Source organism: Clarias gariepinus, chromosome 18 (assembly GCF_024256425.1).
Source record: "Clarias gariepinus isolate MV-2021 ecotype Netherlands chromosome 18, CGAR_prim_01v2, whole genome shotgun sequence".
NCBI classification, from domain to species: Eukaryota; Metazoa; Chordata; class Actinopteri; order Siluriformes; family Clariidae; genus Clarias; species Clarias gariepinus.
In genome coordinates this window covers 8,250,817-8,271,234 of record NC_071117.1, presented here as the reverse complement: position 1 = coordinate 8,271,234, position 20,418 = coordinate 8,250,817, and the positions used below count along the sequence as shown (strand labels likewise).

The 20,418-nt window shown below is 43.9% G+C and overlaps 2 protein-coding genes across 3 annotated transcripts in view; one reads left to right on the top strand and one right to left on the bottom strand.

Moving 5' to 3' along the window:
* Positions 1–4,848: 4,848 nt before the first annotated feature.
* Positions 4,849–19,501, bottom strand: LOC128506465 (B-cell receptor CD22-like). Of its 2 annotated transcripts, XM_053476918.1 has the most exons (18): positions 19,414–19,501; positions 17,615–17,691; positions 16,459–16,800; positions 13,171–13,404; positions 11,717–11,974; positions 11,365–11,619; positions 8,791–9,045; positions 8,451–8,708; positions 8,103–8,357; positions 7,737–7,991; positions 7,387–7,647; positions 7,218–7,305; positions 7,100–7,145; positions 6,491–6,577; positions 6,312–6,398; positions 6,132–6,218; positions 5,946–6,026; positions 4,849–5,849 (listed from the first exon to the last, which is right to left on the bottom strand). In XM_053476918.1, exons 2-18 carry the CDS (start codon positions 17,673–17,675, stop codon positions 5,829–5,831), a joined length of 2,931 nt encoding a protein of 976 aa, XP_053332893.1. In that variant the 5' UTR covers positions 17,676–17,691; positions 19,414–19,501; the 3' UTR covers positions 4,849–5,828. The 2 variants fall into 2 exon arrangements, with proteins under 2 accessions (XP_053332893.1, XP_053332894.1); XM_053476919.1 differs by lacking the exons at positions 16,459–16,800; positions 17,615–17,691; positions 19,414–19,501 and adding an exon at positions 14,427–14,884.
* lgalsla (lectin, galactoside-binding-like a) overlaps positions 17,850–20,418 on the top strand; it is a 31,844-nt gene continuing 29,275 nt past the window's right edge. The window contains exons 1-2 of the mRNA XM_053476926.1: positions 17,850–17,968; positions 18,084–18,151. Of these exons, the coding sequence (XP_053332901.1) occupies positions 17,908–17,968; positions 18,084–18,151 (129 nt within the window). The 5' untranslated portion in view covers positions 17,850–17,907. The remainder of the gene's footprint in view (positions 17,969–18,083; positions 18,152–20,418) is intronic.

Genomic DNA, 20,418 nt, shown 5'->3' with positions numbered 1-20,418 from the left:
TGGTAGTGACCTTGCCATGCAAACAACAGCATTTCTTCCAATCCTCACCTGTTTGTTTTAAAATGTGCTTTGACTCCTGTAGACTTTAAAATTAAGCACCAAACCACTGGGACTGGTAAACACAAAGGCCCCGTGGCTAGTGGGATTTGGTTTCCCAGGTTCACATTGGCGCACAGGACACTGACCTGTAAAAAGAATAGTTTGCTTATCTTGCCAGCTTTAAGGGATCTTGATCAATTGAGGGAGACTTGTTGACTGTTGGTTTCTGTTTAAAAGAGACCTGACCTTCGAAACAGCATCCTCTTCTTTCTGGTCATCCAGAATGGCAAAATCATTTGATGGACTGGCGAAGTTTAAAAAAAATCTTTCCCTGGTTATCGCATTGGCAGTAATGGACTTTCTGTAATCGCAGTGTCCTTTCTGCCCATTACATATGAAGCTTAGTATATTTGAGGGCAAGGGTTGAAAATGGGATAAAGCAAGTCCCACTGTCCCCTACAAAGGACATGGAGTAAAAAGTGTATTTTGAAAGGCTTAAAATTAACATGCCCTTATAAAATTGTAATACAGGAAAACCTTGGATTACGAGTAACTCGGTTTACGAGTGTTCCTGCAAGACTAGCAAAGATTTTTAATCAATTTTGACTTGGAAAACGAGCATTGTCTTGGTTTACAAGCACCGAGTATCATGTATCATGCATGCGCTTCTTGATTTGATGCCGAGCGTCACGTGATCACACCTGAGCCAAAGGTTTTTCTCTCTCTTGCGCTGCGGGTATTCATCTCCCCTGCTGGGTCTTAGTGCTCATCTCGTACTGGTATAATCAACATCCGTGTGTGTGTGTGTGTTTTTCTTTCTCTTGCGCTGCAGAGTGTGTGTGTTATGTGTGTGCACGCGCCTAATTTGACACCGCGCCGGTTCACACACAAACACACACACACACGCTCTTCCTCTCTCTCTCGCCTTTACTGTCAGTGTTTGTGATGTTATGTGTGTGTGTTCTTCTTTCTCTTGCGCTGCAGAGTGTGTGTGTTATGCGTGTGCGCGCGTAATTTGACACCGCACAGGTTCGCACACACGTACACTCTTTCTCGTTGTTAGTGTGTGTCAGTGTTTGAGTGTGTGTTAAGTGTGTGCACGCGCGTAATTTGACACCGTGCTGGTTCACTCTCTCTCTTTCTCTCTTTCTCTCTCTCTCTCTCTCAACCTTTAATGTGTGTGTGTGTGGGTGAAACAGAGAGAGGGTACTTCACTCACACACAACCGGCACGGTGTCAAATTACGCGCACGCACACACATACACACACACACATTAAAGGTGTGTGCTGGGGGTAGCTCAGTGGTTAAGGCATTGGATTACGGTTCGAAAGATCGAACTGCTCAGATGTGTAATGAGATAAAAATGTAAGTCGCTCTGGATAAGAGTGTCTGCCAAATGCCTAAATGTAATTGTGCACGCACACAGCGCCTGTACGCATAAATGAAAACACTTACCTGTTGAGATTTATTTTTACTTTTTTTGAGGTAACGTGCAGGTTAATTTGTTTTATTTTTACTTTATATTTTGTGTTAATTATTTTTATGTATTTATTTATTTATTTTGGCCTGTGGAACGAATTATTTGAATTTTTATTATTTCTTATGGGAAAATGTGCTTTGATTTACGTGTTTAGTGTTTTGGAATACGAGCCTGCTTCCAGAACGAATTATGCTTGTAATCTGAGGTTTCACTGTATAATGTAGTTAAAATCTTCACAAATAAAAAACAATATTATAAAAAAATAACTACATGCTGTATTTAAAAATTGTATCACTTTTTAACCTCATGCTGCTGTAGAATGTGCTTGCTGCAATCGCCGCCAGTTTAGAAAGACAGAACATGTGATCTGTTGGCCACACCCCCACTTGTGTGATATCAATAGAAAGCCCAATATGTACTCTTTACAGTAAATTAGGACACAAACACATTGCATGCATTGTGTTTGAAATAAAGACCACAGTCCCCCACAGAGGACAAAAAATGAATTGCTGGGTCTCAGGAGGATATTAACATTAAATAACATCAACTGTTATGCTGAACTGGCTGCCACCTAACACACTGTATAAATGCAGATCATTTACTGCTCTCTGTTTCACCCAGATGAGGATGGGTTCCCTGTTGAATCTGGTTCCTCTCAAGGTTTTTTCCTATTACCATCTCAGGGAGTTTTTCCTTGCCACTGTCGCCCTCGGCTCGCTCACCAGGGACAAACTGACCATTTTGATTCATACACATTCACATCTCATACAAACCTAAATAAGTATTTTGATTGTGTAAATCTGCTTTGCGACAAGGACAATTGCTAAAAGCGCTATACAAATAAAATTGAACTGAATTGAATAACTTTATCAATAGTAAAGCGCACATTACGGTGGTTTAGTGAATTAGCACTGTAGCCTTACTTGGGAGTAAGTGAATCCCAATACTGAGCGCAGATGGAGTCACATCACTTAGAGTTACTGTCATCGATTAGGAAATAATATAAGCTTATTATTGGTTTGGTTAAATGGCTAATAACTTCCTTACTTATATATAATTTTATCGTGATTTATTATGTCCTATAGTATTTACCTCCTGTTGACTGACATTATAGTGTAATGCTTTTTATCAGCTCTTTGGAGGTCTTAACATGCTCAAAAAGTGTGAGTGGTTAGCACTGTCGCCTTGCACCTCCAGGGTCAGGTTCGATTCTCGTCTCTGTGTGAATGGAGTTTGCATGTTCTCCCCCTGCTGGTGGGTTTCCTCTGGGTACTCTGGTTTTCTCCCTCAGTCCAAAGATATGCAGGTTAGGCTAACTGGCCTTCCCAAATTGCGGAATCAGTTGTTGTATAAATAGGATCCTGAATTTTTTTAAAATTATTTTACAAATTTACGAACCTACAGAAAGCTCTGTTATGCAGCCCAGTGTACTGAATTCTCTAGATTAGGAAATGCTTTTAAATGTAAGATCAGAGTTTTTAATTTAAGATGCACCTAATCACAGCAGGCAACTCCAGACTGGACTTGTGTTGCATCTGGCAGATCATCTTCATCACATCCGCTGCGGATCTAGATCGGAGTCTTCTGCTATCTGTGTCTGGCTCTGACTAACTGTCCAATAATTGTCGCTTTGAAATCTTTTTGTGTGTGAACAATGGCACTCGCTCTGCTGCTCTGGACACCCAGCATTAATTACTTTCCCGTAACATTACAACATTTTTTACTAAACAATTAAATCATTGCAAAAAATATACTTTTGATGTTTAGTGTGAAGTTTTGAAAATGATTAAAGAATTGCCAGACAGAGTTTTTATACGTTTGGCCAAATGACTGGTTTCATGCACATTTGTTACATCAAAGAACATAAACCAATTCAACATGTCCTGGTAAAATCCAGGAAAACAAAGAGGGGAAGTTGTATAGATGTCCATCTGGAAACGAACCAGGAAATGTTAGCTCAATGGGGGGAGTAAGAGACATAGCAAGAGAGAGAGAGAGAGAACGAGAGAGAGAGAGAATGGAAGAGATTAGACATTATTATCAGAACCAAAAGAAAGCAAGGTAAGGATGTAGACATGGGACAGTTCACACAATGTAAGAAAACCTTATATTTAGTCACTTATGTTCAAATTGTAAAAGTTCTCTGCACTGCCAGGGGTGTTACAAGTTGGAGAAACAACATGCACCATGAATTTTGGGTATTGGGGGGTGGGGGGTGGCTGGGGAGGTAATGATACCCTGTTGACGTTCTCAGGATGGAAAGGATGCTGGCTGAACTCATCAAAGGCATCAGAAGGTTGGCCACAGGGTCTTGGCCACAATAATGCCGTCACAGACCACCTAACCATTGTCAAAAGGTCCAGGAATCACAGAGTAGGGAAGCAGGGTACTGTTCTCGGCAGAGGCAGTGGCAAGGCTGGAAGATGGGGTGTTGTCCTCAAAGGCATCGGATGATACAGTAACATCATAGGCAGGGCTTGAGACAAACTCAAAGACATTGGATGATAGAGTGACACAAGTGGCAGGGCTGGGAGATGAGGAGACGTCCTCAGGGGCATTAGATGGTGCGATGACTTCAGTGGCAGGGTTGAAATATGGGAAGACGTCCATTAAGGCATTGGATGATGCAGTGATATCAGTGGCAGGGCTAGAAGATAGAAAGACATCCTTAAATTAATTGGATGATGGACAACAGGGGTAGGCGTGAAGATGAGGAGATGTCCTCAAAGGCTTAGGTTGATGCAGTGAGATGGGGACAGGGACAGAAGTTGGGGAGACATCCTCAAAGGCATCGGATGAGGTAGTGACATCAGTGGGAGGGGAGGAAGATGAGGTGACATCCTTAAAGGTATAAGGATGACGCCATTATGTCAGTGGCTAGGCTGAAAGAAGGGGAGCCATCAGACGACAAAGTGACAATAGTGGTAGGGCCTGATGGAGTCAGTGGCAAGGCAAAGAATGGTAAAACCTTTAAAGGCATTGAATGGTGTCTGTGACATCAGTGACCGGGCTGGAACAAGGGGGGTGGCATCCTCAAAGTCGTCGGCCTCCTGCATAGTCTCTCTTTTTGGCTCCACGTGATGTTGCCGTGTACGCTTGACACATTTGCTACAGGAAAGGCCTGTAATCAACATTCTGCAATGAACTCACCCAGCCCAGACATGGAAAAAAATGCCTCGGTCTGTGATTTTTTTTTTAAACAATGAGGTCGAGTTCCATTTGTGTTCATATACACCATTGTTACTGTATTATGCTTCTACATGTCCCGTGAAGGTTCTCTGAACATGGTGTTACATAGTAAACTAAACGACAATCACGTGAGTTTAACGTGTAAAACTTTATTGGCACGCAATTTTCTTATAAAATAATAATAAAGTATGAATACAGTGTTCTACTTTAGCAAAAATATATGTACAGTACTGTACCAAAGTCTTTCAGTGGAAATTATTACATATAGTACGTTATCTGTAATCATTTTGTTATGCTCATCATGTCTGTATTATTATGTACAAAACCATTCACTATTTCTCTTTTTTTTTTTTTTTCAATTTTCTCCCCCCTTTTGTCGTGGCCAATTCCTCCCCGTCACTAGGGGGCTCCCACAATAAGGCTACTACTACCATTCAGCTGGGAGGGCGAAGACTATCACGTGTTTCCTCTGAACCGCGTGACGCCAGCCGACCGCATCTTTTTGAACTGCTCGCTCACACACCGTTAGGGGCGGAGTAACACACTCGGAGGAAAGTGCTAGCCGCTCCTTCCGCGTGCGCGAGCTCACAGACGCCCCTGATTGGCTGTAGAGACGTGATTAATGTGGGAGCGCGAGTACCTCTCATCCCTCCCCCCTGAGAGAGCTCGGCCAATCAGCTCTCTCTGTGCCTCCGGCTGTCAGAGGAAAACAGCATCACCCGGGGTTCGAACCAGCGATCTCTGGATGATAGGGCGAGCACTTTACCACTGCGTATCTCAACGTACCTTTTATATTTATGAATTATGTTCATACAAACCAAAAACCTTAAAAAATAGGAGGCAGTAAGTGTGACAAAGTTACCAGAAGAACTCATGTTCTCCAGCACGCTCAGTAAAACCTACCAGCCGTTTTACTATCAGGACTGACAACAGCTGGTAGGTTTTACTGAGCATGCTGGAGGAGTTCTTCTGCTACTTTCAAGTCGTTTTTTTTTTGGTTTCCATCTGAAAATAGCTCTGTAGTATTTATCCACAGCTCGGAACTATTCCATCATTCATCATCATCATCGTCATCGTCATCGTCATCATCTCTCTTTCACACACACTCTACATGAGGCCTCAGTGTTGATTTCCTCCAATCTGGAAAGAGAAATTGAAATAAAGTGCTTGTGGTAGAAATATCAAGCAAGCACCACATCAGCGCAATATTAATAAATCAAATATAGCAGCACTCACTGGTATATTGAGGTAATCAGAAGAGATAAACTGAAAATCCAGAGATGTGTACACTTCGTCTGGAGGATTGGGGTGAACTGACTGTGTGACAGAAGGAGAGAGAGAATCACATGTTCACCATTCTTAGTGATCCTTTCCACATCTGAACGTCTGAGTGAAGTGTGTACTGTATATGAGGCCACTTACTCCAAGTGTGTGATAGACGTCATTGGAGGACATGGTCTGAAGATCAAGAGCTGTATATGTGTCATCAATAGAACTGGAGTGAAGATTCTGTTTCAAAATGATAAAGTAAAAATGTAAAAATTGTAAGGAATTCCTCCAGATCTGAATGTCTGAGTAGAGCGTGTCTCTGAGGATACGTACTGCACGTGTGTGATACGAGTTATTGGAGGACCTGGCAGGAAGATCAGGAGCTGCGTACTTGTCATCAGGAGGACTCGAATCGGCATTCTGAGTGAAGATTATAAAGAATGTGATTGGTGTTTGTAGGAAATGCTCCAGATCTGAATGTCTGAGTGAAAGGTGTCTCTGAGGATACGTACTGCACGTGTGTGATACGAGTCATTGCAGAACCTGGTCGGAAGATCAAGAGCTGTGTAGGTGTCATCAGGAGGACGCGACTCAACATTCTGTGTGAAGATTATAAAGAATGTGATTGCTGTTTGAAGGAAATGCTTCAGATCCGAATGTCTGAATGAAGAAGATGTGGCTTGGATTACACTCTGTGAGCGAGCATGTACTGCTAGCACTATGTTTAGTGATGAAGAGTGCCTAGACATTGGTGTTTCCTTATGTCCATTATGCACCTCTGTCAGGGTTAACCCCTAAAGGGCGCGTTGCACTCCTTTTGTTTTTGAGTTTTGAACTTCATATCCCAGGATGCACCTCGGTCAGGTGATGGGAGCACTCACCTGAACCGAGGTGGCTCATCAGTTGCTTTATAAATAGATATAGTTTGAGTCTTGCATCTGTTGATTTGTTTAAACTGCCTTTTGCCTTTTGCCATGCTTCATGTTTTTATTCTTGTTCCAAAGTTTCAGGTTTTGTGTTTAGTTTTTATCTTTATTAAAGAACAGTCTTAACCTTCTGAGCTTATATGCCTCACCTGCAACCCCCGCTACTATCATGACAATCTGTTACCGTTCACATACCCAAAAAGACTTTGCAGCATCCTTTGAACCTCCTCTTCTCTTTTTCCTGAAAATGAACAGTAATCAGATAGTTCATGTAATAGACATTTAAGCAAGTTGATCAGAAAAACATGCTTACCTGATGCATAAAACACCAATGATCAAAAATAAACACCCACATCCACCAGCGATTCCAACAGCTATATACAGAACCACATTTTGGTTCCCTGTGTACAGACAATTACTCAGCTGTAACTCATCACCTTTATCACTGCTACAAAGTGCTAGTGTTATAATAACTGAAATACCATTTAAAATGAGAGGAACCGCAGCGGCTCTCTGAGTCCCGTATTTATTCTGAGCCACACAGTAAAACCATCCACTGCTGTTGGAGCTCAACGTGAAGCTGTAACTCTGTCCAGATCCTACAGGTGAGCTTTCATTCACCTTATACCAGGTGTAGAGCTCCACAGGTGGGTTAGCATCACTGCTGCAGCTCAGAGTCACCGAACTGCCCTCCACTATCTCACCAGAGCGATTGATGGACACTGAGACATTCTTAGGAGGATCTAAAAAAAATGGAAAAAGGAAAAGAGAAGCTTAAGAAAATCTAAGTGAGACCCAGTGGCTCAGTGGATGCCAACAATCAGCCACTTACACAATACATTTACTGTTGTGTTGTAAGAATATTTCTCTCCGTATCGGTTGCTGGACTTGCACTTGTACTCTCCAGTGTTCTCAGAGCTGATGTTTTTAACGGTGTAGGTTTTTCCTTTGCTTATAAATAATGTTCCTTTAAACCAGGTATACTCTGCAGGTGGGTTAGCATCACTGCTGCAGGTCAGAGTCACTGTTCTGCCCTCCACTATCTCACCAGAGGGACTGATGGACACTGAGGAGCTTTTTGGAGGATCTGAAAAATACAAAGACACGACCACATGTAAGATATTTAGGGTTTAAAAAGCAGTGTCAACCTTTTATTGATTTCAGCAAGGTTTGTGAACTCGAATCATCGAGCACTTACAAAAAACATTTAGAGTTACTCCATCACTGTGTTTCTCTCCGTATCGGTTGCTGGACTTGCACTTGTACTCTCCCCTGTCCTCAGACCTGATCTTTTTAATGATGTAGATTTTTTCTTTGCTTTTAAGTACTGTTCCTTTAAACCAGTTATACACTGCAGGTGGGTTAGCATCACTGCTGCAGGTCAAAGTCACTGTACTGCCCTCCACTATCGCACCAGAGGGACTGATGGACACTGAGACTCTCTTTGGAGGATCTAAATCAGACAAGAAGGAAATATACAAATAAAAACACTTCCTTTTAGATTACTGGGCGTATCCTAGATCGTAATGAATCACCATTAACTCACACAGGACATTCAGAGACACAGCAGTAGAGGACTGATGTCCGTGTTTATTTTTAGCCTGGCACGTGTAATCTCCACTGTCCACAGAGTTAATATTACTGATGGTGTAGGTTTTTCCTGTTCCTATAGAGGATTTTCCCTTATACCAGGTGTAGAGCTCCACAGGTGGGTTAGCGTCACTGCTGCAGGTCAGAGTCACCGAACTGCCCTCCACTATCTCACCAGAGCGATTGATGGACACTGAGACATTCTTAGGAGGATCTAAAAAAAAAGGAAAAGAGAAGCTTAAGAATATCTAAGTGAGACCCAGTGGCTCAGTGGATGCCAACAATCAGCCACTTACACAATACATTTACTGTTGTGTTATAAGAATATTTCTCTCCGTATCGGTTGCTGGACTTGCACTTGTACTCTCCAGTGTTCTCAGAGCTGATGTTTTTAACGGTGTAGGTTTTTCCTTTGCTTATGAATAATGTTCCTTTAAACCAGTTATACTCCACAGGTGGGTTAGCATCACTGCTGCAGGTCAGAGTCACTGTTCTGCCCTCCACTATCTCACCAGAGGGACTGATGGACACTGAGGAGCTTTTTGGAGGATCTGAAAAATACAAAGACACGACCACATGTAAGATATTGTGGCGTGGGCGGGGCGTGACATCCCCAGCATGCCTTGCGGGGATGTCGGTGTGTTCACCATGATGGGGAAAGGTGTTTGGGTTAGTGACTTCGGCCCTGTTGTGTGTGTTGAGGTGTGTGACGTGTGAAATGTACTCCAGTTCAAGCTAGTGCTGAATTGGATGTAGGCTCCTGAGTGAAGGTGCTGCTCATGCCTTACATGCTGTGTGCTTAATAAAGTACTCCCATTGGGTAGCAAATAAGCTCACTCGTCTCTCCAGCCTTCTTCCCGGCGTAAAAACGCTACATTGGTGTCAGAAGTGGGATGGAGAATAACGGGTTCGAGCGCACAAAGGAGGACCTTCAGAAAATCCAAGCGGGCCGCCGAGTAGCGGAGCGACTACTCGCGCAGAAGAAGCGCTTTCCTGACGGAGCTAGCGCGAGCACACCACGTCAGCCAACGCGGAGCGGGAAGAAGAAAATCCCGGCGCTGGATCTCGGGGCGGAGGCTGGTGCTGCGCAAGCGCCGGAGCAAGATACAGCTCCGTGCGCCGTTAGCCGGCAAAGCGACCTGCCGCTGCGCGAGGCCGAGCGCGCTGAGCCCATATCGGCGGTACATCACGGCGGAAGAGCCGAGCGACCGGCCGCAGCTCAGTGGCGCTCGGTTTGTGAACCTAGCCGGGGACAGGGCTACCCGTCGCGGCTAGGCAACGAGCAGCGCTCCGACGTTTCGCGGCGAGGCCGAGGCACGGGACAGCGTACACCAGCAGCCGCTAAACTAGCGCCGGGAGGACGCTTGGGAAGCCGCGCTGGGCTTTACATTGACTGTGTGCTGGATGGCGTCTTACTGCAAGCGCTCGTGGACACCGGCTCCACTGTTTCGCTGCTGCGCTCTGGAGTACTGGGGCAAAGCAAGCGTGTTCGCCGACGGCCTGATCCTGCCTTCAGCATCCGCACCGTTGCTGGGGGCTGCGACAAGGTACGGGCGTGTCGCACAGCGCGAGTCCAGGTTGGTGGCCGAACTTATTCCCACGGGTTCGTTGTGGGGAATGTCGGGGAAGACTGCATTTTGAGGTTGGAGATTCTGGAGCGATGGGGTGCGGTGCTGAATTTGGCTAGCAGAACTCTGCGTGGTAACTTCGGGGTAGCCAGGTTAGCAGCACACACCCGGGGGGCGGAACTTCCGGTAGCAGACCGAGCGGGAAATCTGCGCGCTAACACCGGCGCTTTACCTCGCCGGCCGGGCAGCAAAGCGGGTGGCCGGTACTGCGAGCAAGTGGAGCGCCGTCGCGACGTAGAACCCTCGACGCAGGACGTTCCCCCCGTGCAGTCCTCCAGGTCCTCCGGTGGTGATCAGCCGTCCGAGCCAGCATGCAGCCGTCTTACTGCGTCTCCCAGAGCGTCACCCGCAGTCGCACCGCCGGTCTCGCCGGTCCCCCAGCTGAACTGGGAACCGCTCATCGCCAGGAAGAAGGGCCCCACACAGCGCTCGCGGGCACCGCTGCAAGACTTTCGGGTGGGGGCACCTATGGGGCGAATGGGCGTGGACACTCACAGCCAGGGGCGAGATTTTGCTGCTGGCGAGCAGGTGTGGGTGTGTTCCTCCGGAAGAAAGAGGGGGCTCTCGGCCGGGCGTGTGTCTCACTGGGTGGGCCCCGGCACGGTAATTGCTCGGCTCTCCAATGTCATCTACCGGGTGCGGTTGGCGGGGCAGGTACGAGTTTTGCTCCACCGGGACCGTCTTGCGCCTTACCAGCCGCACGCCGATGAAACATCGAACTCTGTGGAGGCCGGACCGCCTCAGGACTATGTTCACGTTTATCCCTCACCTGCCAAAGGACGGCGGCGTTCCCACCGCCAGCGCCGACCGCCTCCACGCCTCCGAAACGGAGTTCGTCATGGTGACCAGGGACGGTCACAGCTCGGGTGGGGGCAGTGTGGCGTGGGCGGGGCGGCGGCTGACGACCAGCATGCCTTGCGGGGATGTCGGTGTGTTCACCATGATGGGTTAGTGACTTCGGCCCTGTTGTGTGTGTTGAGGTGTGTGACGTGTGAAATGTACTCCAGTTCAAGCTAGTGCTGAATTGGATGTAGGCTCCTGAGTGAAGGTGCTGCTCATGCCTTACATGCTGTGTGCTTAATAAAGTACTCCCAGCCATTGCATTGGGTAGCAAATAAGCTCACTCGTCTCTCCAGCCTTCTTCCCGGCGTAAAAACGCTACAATATTTAGGGTTTAAAAAGCAGTGTCAACCTTTTATTGATTTCAGCAAGGTTTGTGAACTCGAATCATCGAGCACTTACAAAAAACATTTAGAGTTACTCCATCACTGTGTTTCTCTCCGTATCGGTTGCTGGACTTGCACTTGTACTCTCCCCTGTCCTCAGACCTGATCTTTTTAATGATGTAGATTTTTTCTTTGGTTTTAAGTACTGTTCCTTTAAACCAGTTATACACTGCAGGTGGGTTAGCATCACTGCTGCAGGTCAGAGTCACTGTTCTGCCCTCCACTATCGCACCAGAGGGACTGATGGACACTGAGACTCTTTTTGGAGGATCTAAATCAGACAAGAAGGAAATACAGCATACAAATGAAACACTTTCTTTCAGATTACTGAGAGTATCCTAGACCGTAATGAATCACCATTAACTCACACAGGACATTCAGAGACACAGCAGTAGAGGACTGATGTCCGTGTTTATTTTTAGCCTGGCACGTGTAATTCCCACTGCCCGCAGAGCTGATATTACTGATGGTGTAGGTTTTTCCTGTTCCTATGGAGGATTTTCCCTTATACCAGGTGTAGAGCTCCACAGGTGGGTTAGCATCACTGCTGCAGGTCAGAGTCACCGAACTGCCCTCCACTATCTCACCAGAGGGACTGATGGACACTAAGACATTCTTTGGAACATCTAGGCATAGAAAGACAAATAATAAAGTATGATTTTTCCTTTTTTGAATAATCAGACTGTGAAATTACTGTGAAGTTTAATTTAGCAGTGAAATTACTGAAAAATGTAAAAAAAATAAAAAAAAATCATTAAGTCACTTTTGACACATGAGCTGGTGACTGGGCCAGAACTTGGAACAGGCACTGTGGAGAAACTTGGAACACTGGAATGGGTGCTTGAGCTAGAGCTTTCTGTTCTTCACATCCACAGGTTGGCGCTTGACCTAGCGTGAGTCAGTGGGAACTTGCCCATTTGGTGCTTGACATGGGCATGGGTTTGGAGCTTGGCTTGAGCTTGTGGCTAAAGGGCCACCCCTTTGGTTCTTAGTGATGGCATGACTAGGCTCTTGAGAGAGATTGCCTGGGATGGATCATATAAACTGGGGCACATCATAGGGTCTAGCAGAGGCCGAGGTTGGTGTGATTTGAGCAATGTGGTGTGTTATCCTGGCAGAACCGGGTTTGACTTGTGCAGAACAGGGCATGACTCATGCAGAGCAGGGCATGGCTCAACCAGTGTAGGGCACAGCTCAGACAAAGCAGAGCATAACTCCGGCACAGACAAAGCAGGGCATGATTCTAATGGAAAATTGCATGTTTTAGGCAAAGGATGCCATATGTCTTGCATTTCATGGCATGATTTAGGCAAAGCATGGAACAGAGGAGGGCATGATTTGGGCATAGCATGGACCAGGCCATGATTCCGGTGTAGCGTGGCATGAAACAGGGCCTGAATCAGGCATTGCATGTCTTGATTCATCTATAACATGGTATGAAACAGCATGATTTGTACTTGGCATCTGAGGCCAACTTGTTGATATACAGTAGAGATTGTGATGAGATAGATAACTTTCTGGTATTCACTCTCCTAAAAGCTTTCCCTATGTCATGCTAAGAGATCATGAAAGCAATTCCTGTTTTGACACACTCCGCATGTTCCCATTGCTAGCGCTCAAATGCTGTTAGTTGCAGCCTTGAAGGGAGTGTAAAAAGTGTTCAGCTTTTACATGTGTTAATCACATGCAATGCAATCCAGGTTAGAATGCATCTACTGTGACTTTATTTCAACTGATGTGTATAGGCTAATTAATTAGAGGCGAATCTAGCGTGATTTAGCCTGAAATGGTAATGTTGTTTAATGAGTGAATCTGTACTTACATTGTAGTCTAAGAGTGACTTCACAGGACTGAAGTTTCTGTACAGCACAGCTGTATCTGCCTACATCCCTCCGACTTACTGACGGCAGGTGGAGAAGGTTAGTCGAGGAGGGTAGACGACTTCCATTTTTGTTCCAGATAAATGTTGAATTGCTGCTTATTCTGTTGCCGGTTTTACATGTGAGAGTGACTGCTTTTCCTTCAACCACCGTATCAGGAATCACAACCTGAAGCTCTATGGATGAGAGGAAAGAGGTGATACATGCAATACAGTCACTGGGGATTATTGTCTCTTATTAATTATCTACCTTTCAAAAATAAAAACAGCTTAGCTGCTAGCAGACGTTAGCTAGTTAGAGATTTACAGTGGTGTGAAAAATTATTTGCCCCCTTCCTGATTTCTTATTCTTTTGCATGTTTGTCACACTTAAATGTTTCTGCTCATCAAAACCCGTTAACTATTAGTCAAAGATAACATAATTGAACACAAAATGCAGTTTTTAAATGAAGGTTTTTATTATTTAGGGAGAAAAAAAACTCCAAATCTACATGGCCCTGTGTGAAAAAGTGATTGCCCCCCTTGTTAAAAAATAACTTAACTGTGGTTTATCACACCTGAGTTCAATTTCTGTAGTTACCCCCAGGCCTGATTACTGCCACACCTGTTTCAATCAACAAATCACTTAAATAGGAGCTACCTGACACAGAGAAGTAGACCAAAAGCACCTCAAAAGCTAGACATTATGCCAAGATCCAAAGGAATTGAGATCTATCAGTCTGGTAAAGGTTATAAAGCCATTTCTAAAGCTTTGGGACTCCAGCGAACCACAGTGAGAGCCATTATCCACAAATGGCAAAAACATGGAACAGTGGTGAACCTTCCCAGGAGTGGCCGGCCGACCAAAATTACCCCAAGAGCGCAGAGACAACTCATCCGAGAGGCCACAAAAGACCCCAGGACAACATCTAAAGAACTGCAGAACTTGCCTCAATTAAGGTCAGTGTTCACGACTCCACCATAAGAAAGAGACCTGCCTGCATGGCAGATTTCCAAGGCGCAAACCACTTTTAAGCAAAAAGAACATTTAAGGCTCGTCTCAATTTTGCTAAAAAAAACATCTCAATGATTGCCAAGACTTTTGGGAAAATACCTTGTGGATAATACCGACGTGACAAAAGTTGAACTTTTTGGAAGGTGCGTGTCCCGTTACATCTGACGTAAAAGTAACACAGCATTTCAGAAAAAGAACATCATACCAACAGTAAAATATGGTGGTGGTAGTGTGATGGTCTGGGGTTGTTTTGCTGCTTCAGGACCTGGAAGGCTTGCTGTGATAGATGGAACCATGAATTCTACTGTCTACCAAAAAATCCTGAAGGAGAATATCCGGCCATCTGTTCGTCAACTCAAGCTGAAGCGATCTTGGGTGCTGCAGCAGGACAATGATCCAAAACACACCAGCAAATCCACCTCTGAATGGCTGAAGAAAAACAAAATGAAGACTTTGGAGTGGCCTAGCCAGGTTGTGGCATGACCTTAAAAAGCCGGTTCATGCTAGAAAACCCTCAAATAAAGCTGAATTACAACAATTCTGCAAAGATAAGTGGGCCAAAATTCCTCCAGAGCGCTGTAAAAGACTCGTTGCAAGTTATCGCAAACGCTTGATTGCAGTTATTGCTGCTAAGGGTGGCCCAACCAGTTATTAGGTTCAGGGGGCAATTACTTTTTCACACAGGGCCATGTAGGTTTGGATTTTTTTTCTCCCTAAATAATAAAAACCATCATTTAAAAACTGCATTTTGTGTTTACTTGTGTTATCTTTGACTAATAGTTAAATGTGTTTGATGATCAGAAACATTTTGTGTAACAAACATGCAAAAGAATAAGAAATCAGGTAAATAGTTTTTCACACCACTGTAGCTGAATTAAAAACAATCTGGTTTATCTTGTATTTGCCACATTCGGACATTTTAAATCTAGTGTACAATTTTTTTGATGATCCTTTTTTTTCCCAAGAGGCTAAAAGGGCCAGGAAAAAAATGAAAATAAAAATCAAGAGCCAGAAATTAAAGTACTGGCCTTATAAATCACGCCTAAGAGAATAGAAGTATTACTGTATAGTTTAGCACATCCTGCAGATCTGGAGATGGGACGTAACCAAGGAAAAGCTTTATCAAACATCTCAGAAAATAAACCAAAAACCAAACACAAAACTATGGCATAGAACTTGTGATTGTCTGTGACTGGATAAGGGCTTGGGACAGGAAAGGCTGCTTTTGTCCTTGGGTGGTGCATGAAGTTCCTAAAGCTGTGAGTCAGAACCAACATGCCTTCACCAAGGCAGGCAACACCAGCGTGATGTTCAGAAAGCCACGTGAAATGCCAGCACATCATCCTTGAAGCCGGCAGGTGGTGTAAACAGGAGGTCTTTAAAGCTAGGTGGTGCAGATGGAGCAGGGTGTGGCTCGAGCAGTGCGTGGTATTGCTGGGAATAAGTCACGGCATTGCTAGAACAGGTTATGGCATTGCTTGAATAGGTCATGACACTGCTGTGACAGGGCATGGCATTGCTAGGACAAGCTATGGCATTGCCGCGACAGGTCAAGACATTGGCGTGACAGAGCAGGCCCTGCCAGAAAAGGGCATGACATTGCTAGGACAAGGTAGGGCATTGCTGATACAGGGCTAAAATGACTGGGAAATGGTGTGCCACCTGGTCTACCACCACAGTACACTGAGCAGGAAACATAGCTTGAAGCAGAGCTGTGCTTTTAGCATTTTATTGGATGTCTTTTGTCTTATGTCAATGGGTCATGAGACATGGGGCCAAGGGTAGCTCAGTGGTTAAGGCATTGGATTACGGTTCGGAAGATCCCAGGCTCAAACCCCACGATCACTAAGTTGCCACTGTTGGGCCCTTGAGCAAGGCCTTTAACCCTCAACTGCTCAGATGTGTAATGAGATAAAAATGTAAGTCGCTCTGGATAAGAGCGTCTGCCAAATGTAAATGTCTTTGGTTCTGAAAAAATCAATATAAAAAACGCCATTGACTTAGGTTGCATGTGATTATGCAGATGAGAATGACCTAGCAGGGCAGAAACACTGGAGCAGTAAAGTTTCTTAATAAGATTGTAGCTTTTGTTCACTGCTTGTTTGAATTCTGCTCCTCTCCTATGTTTTAGAAACAGTTTTTTTTAATGAAAAGACAATACAATAGTGTTACTGCACTGCTGGATGAATCGGACGCACTAAGGAATACAGTATGTTATTTCAGCTGATGTATCTTACCTCTGACAGAAAGGTGAACTCCATCTTTACCTTGATACTTTTCTGCAGGGGTCGTTATAAACCTGAAGTAGTATTTGCCTTGGTCTTGTTCTGTCACACCACTCAGTCTGAGACCGCAATTACCCAGTCTGTCTCCGAGGTACTGGACCCTGCTTTGGTACTTCGGGTCCAATGACAGATCAGGAGGCTCATTTTCTATAGCCAATTGTCTGCTCCAGAAAGCTCTCTCAACTTTGTAAGCTGCTGGATATGTGTAATTGCAGCTCATCGTCACTGTAGATCCCTTTAGAGCACAGATAGACTTTGATCTATAATGCACGCTCCACTCCTGAGAACCAACTCCTGCAATTGGAAATGCAGAGATGTGTTGGTAAAGCATGTAAATACAGTATCGCATGGACTATGGAAGGATTCCTGAAGTCACACACGGTCTCGTGAAGGCACGCAATGAAAATTACACAAGTACTGTAATACTCCTGATGCAGTACAATAAGAGAGAGGAAGCAGAACTGAACACAGAACTGCTGACACTGAACAGACACAAATATCACAAAGGACACGAATACACAATATTAGTCAAAAGTTTGGACACACCTTCTGACTTCATGGTCGTTTCTGATTTTTGTTTCTTTCTACACTGTAAAACAATACTGAGACGTTCAACCAAAATATACAATATTTTCCTTTGAACAGTTGATATTGAGATGTTTCTGCTACTTCTGATCTGTAAAGCTTTATAACGGCTCTAATCTGGGGTGCTGGTTGTTAATTGGTGATTTCTGAGGCTCTAAATGAACGTCTCCTCTGCAGCAGAGGTATGGTTTGGTCTTGTTTACCTGGGAAGGTCTTCATGAGAGAGAGTTTCATCATCATGGAGCTTGATGGGTTTTTGCAAATGCACTCAAACACAATACTGTTTTTGTAAGAACTGATCCGGAACAGCTGACCTTCACGTGTTAACTGACTGTTGCTGTTATTGTTCGTATATAATTACCTAATGCCATGTGTGGTATTTCATAGTTTTGAAAAAATCCAGTAGTTGTTCTCGAATGTAAAAAATAAATCCACTTTGTGTCCAAACTTTTGACTGGTACTATATATATATATATATATACAGTTTATAGGGGAGAAAACCATTCTAATAGCTGTAACTCACGTGAAATCAAGACGAGCAGAAACAGCAGTTGAAGGGGAGGAGCCAATCTCAGTGACATCATGCTGCCTGTATACAAACTACACATGGAAAAATGCTGCTCAGTTTCAAAGCTGGCAGGTCAGCTGAAAGTGTTGCCACAGATAATATCCACTCACTCAGTCTTTATATCGCTTATCCTCTACAGGGCCATTGGAGGCCTGGAGCCTATCCCTGGGGACTTGGGGCACAAGTCGGGGTGGGCAAGGGTGGCAAGACCATTACAAGATACAGTACAGGGAATTTGGGGAACACCAATGAGCCTAATCTGCATGTGTTTGGACTGTTGGAGGTGCAAATCAAACCCAGACCCTGGAGGTGCGATGCGAAAGTCCTAACCATCATGCCGTGGCTTCATTACAGATAATACAGCTAAGTCAAATAATAATAATAATAATAATAATAATGAATCTGGCAAAATTTACTCCAACAGATTTTACTGAACACATGATGAGGAACCAGATTACAGCGCATCAGGTACTACTGATACTCACTCATCAGGTAAGATTGAATGTTAAACTATCATTGATATAATCAAAACGTTGTTACTACTTACCTGTTTGAGTGACTGAGTTTCTCTGCGCTTACACTAACACTGGTGTATTGAGCAATTTAGTGTGTACAATACAGTGCGATTTACAAAAAGTAACTGGAAAACTTGTGTGTATGTGTGTGTGCATACAGTATATGGAGGCCTTGTTGGTGTGTGTGAGGTTTTAGACTTCAGACTGTGTATTTAGGTTTTCGGATATGTCGGGTATGTTGTATGGCATACTGTATAGGGGCGGTGGTGGGTCAGTGTGTTAAGGTTCTGAGTAACTGATTTGAAGGTTGGTGGGTCGAGCCCCAGGTTGCCACTGTCGGGCCCTTAACCCTGTCTGCTTCGGGGGTCCAGTATGATCACTGATGCTGCGCTCTGATTCCCAGCCTACTAACGAGAAGCTGGGATATATGAAGAATAAAGAATTTTACTGACCAGTAATGTATATGTGACGACTAGAGGTTAAACTTATAGGTAGAGAAAAAGTTATCATTACTGTACTTTCATAAAGGGTCAATTTTATCACCACCGGAATATGTGAATGATGTCGCAAAAATGTAGAACTCTCAAAATGAGCATATTATTATTATTATTATTTATACAACAAAAACAGCAATAAGAGCATGTGATCCTGTGTATTTGTGCTATTTCTTTGCCTGTCTGACCCATTTTTCTTTGTAAAGTCTTTGCTCAGTCATGTTTGTATAGTTGATTAAAAAATGAATAAATAAATTAATAAACGTATACAATATAAACAATAAAAGTATAGCTAATGCTAATTGAATACCATGGGACGCTTAATAACGCTAATGTGGGTCTGACATCACACGCAAGTGCTCCATGACCAGAGGATTGTCATTTACACTAGTAGTTTGGCGTGTGAAGAATACTTGTAAATCATACTTTTAATATGAGGTGTACAGGCAAATCATAAGGCATAAACTAGATTAATATACTGATGCATACAGATTCCCTAATGTCCCCTAACCCTAACCCTAACCTTAACCCCTAGTAAGTGTGATTGTTTTGGGGGAGAAGTTACGTATTTAGCTTGTAGGTAGTGGAAACTGACTCACGATGAAATACAGTGTGATGAAGATGAGGTAACAGCAATACCGTAATGAATAAGCCGAAAGAAAAACTAACTTAAAGTTAAGATTTTAATGATTTTTAATCAAAATGAATAGATCATTTAATAAATAGCTCAAAAAAAATGTCTGACCTCAGGAAGGGATGTTCATCGCTCGCAACCAGGAAAAAAACACGAGTAGTGCTGAGGGTTTAAACACTCACACTGCTGGGTGTAGTAATGGCACGTGGTTGGGGTTATGGCGTTACCACACAGATTGGCCACGATTTCTTAATCGTGTTTCTTTTTTTTTTAAATTTGTCCTTCCTTCCTCTGTATTGTACAGTGTTACAACACACAAGAGTAAAAACTCTTCTTTCGTTTTATTTATACTATTTGCATTAGTAAAAAATAGCACAAACACACACACACGTTTATTTAGGCTATGGATGTACAGTAACTGTTTCTATTATTTATTTATTTATTTATTATAAGTTGGTTATAAGTGACACGGTGGCACTGTCGCCTCGCACACCTTGCGGTTTGATTCCCACATCATGTCTCTGTGTGTGAACAGTTTGCGCGTTATGGACAATATTACTGTATTTTAGGAGATTTTTAGTTGCACCGAAGCTTCCTGAGGAACCGCTGATGTCCTGCAGTGACTGGGATAAAGCTGAGTTGAACTGGGGTTATATTGGTTCAGCGTGACACTGGGCATTCCATCCTTCCAACCAAACATCTCTTGGCTTAACTACAGAGAGTGCAATGTAACGAAGGCTTCGCCAGACGGGTTCTACCATCAATATATTTATTGTAAATGAAGTTACTGGTTTCGTTGTAATGGAGATGGTCTAATGTAGTGCCAGGAGAGAAAGTGTCAGGGAGAAAGAGGAAGTGACAAAGAGATAGAGAAAGAGAAGTGTGGTCAGGTCTAAAGGTCAAGGGCACCATCAGGTCAGAACCATAGAATCAAAAACCAAACTAACTCACTTCCTATGTTTGTATGAATAGCAGTTAAGATCTACCCGGCTGCAGTGCCATTGTGTAAGTCTCTCTCCACAAGACTAATTATTAGTTCGAGGCTCTCTGTGAGACTTCCTGCGTCAGGACAGTCACCATAACAGGTGGGAAGCACTTACAGTGATGCTGCCCTTC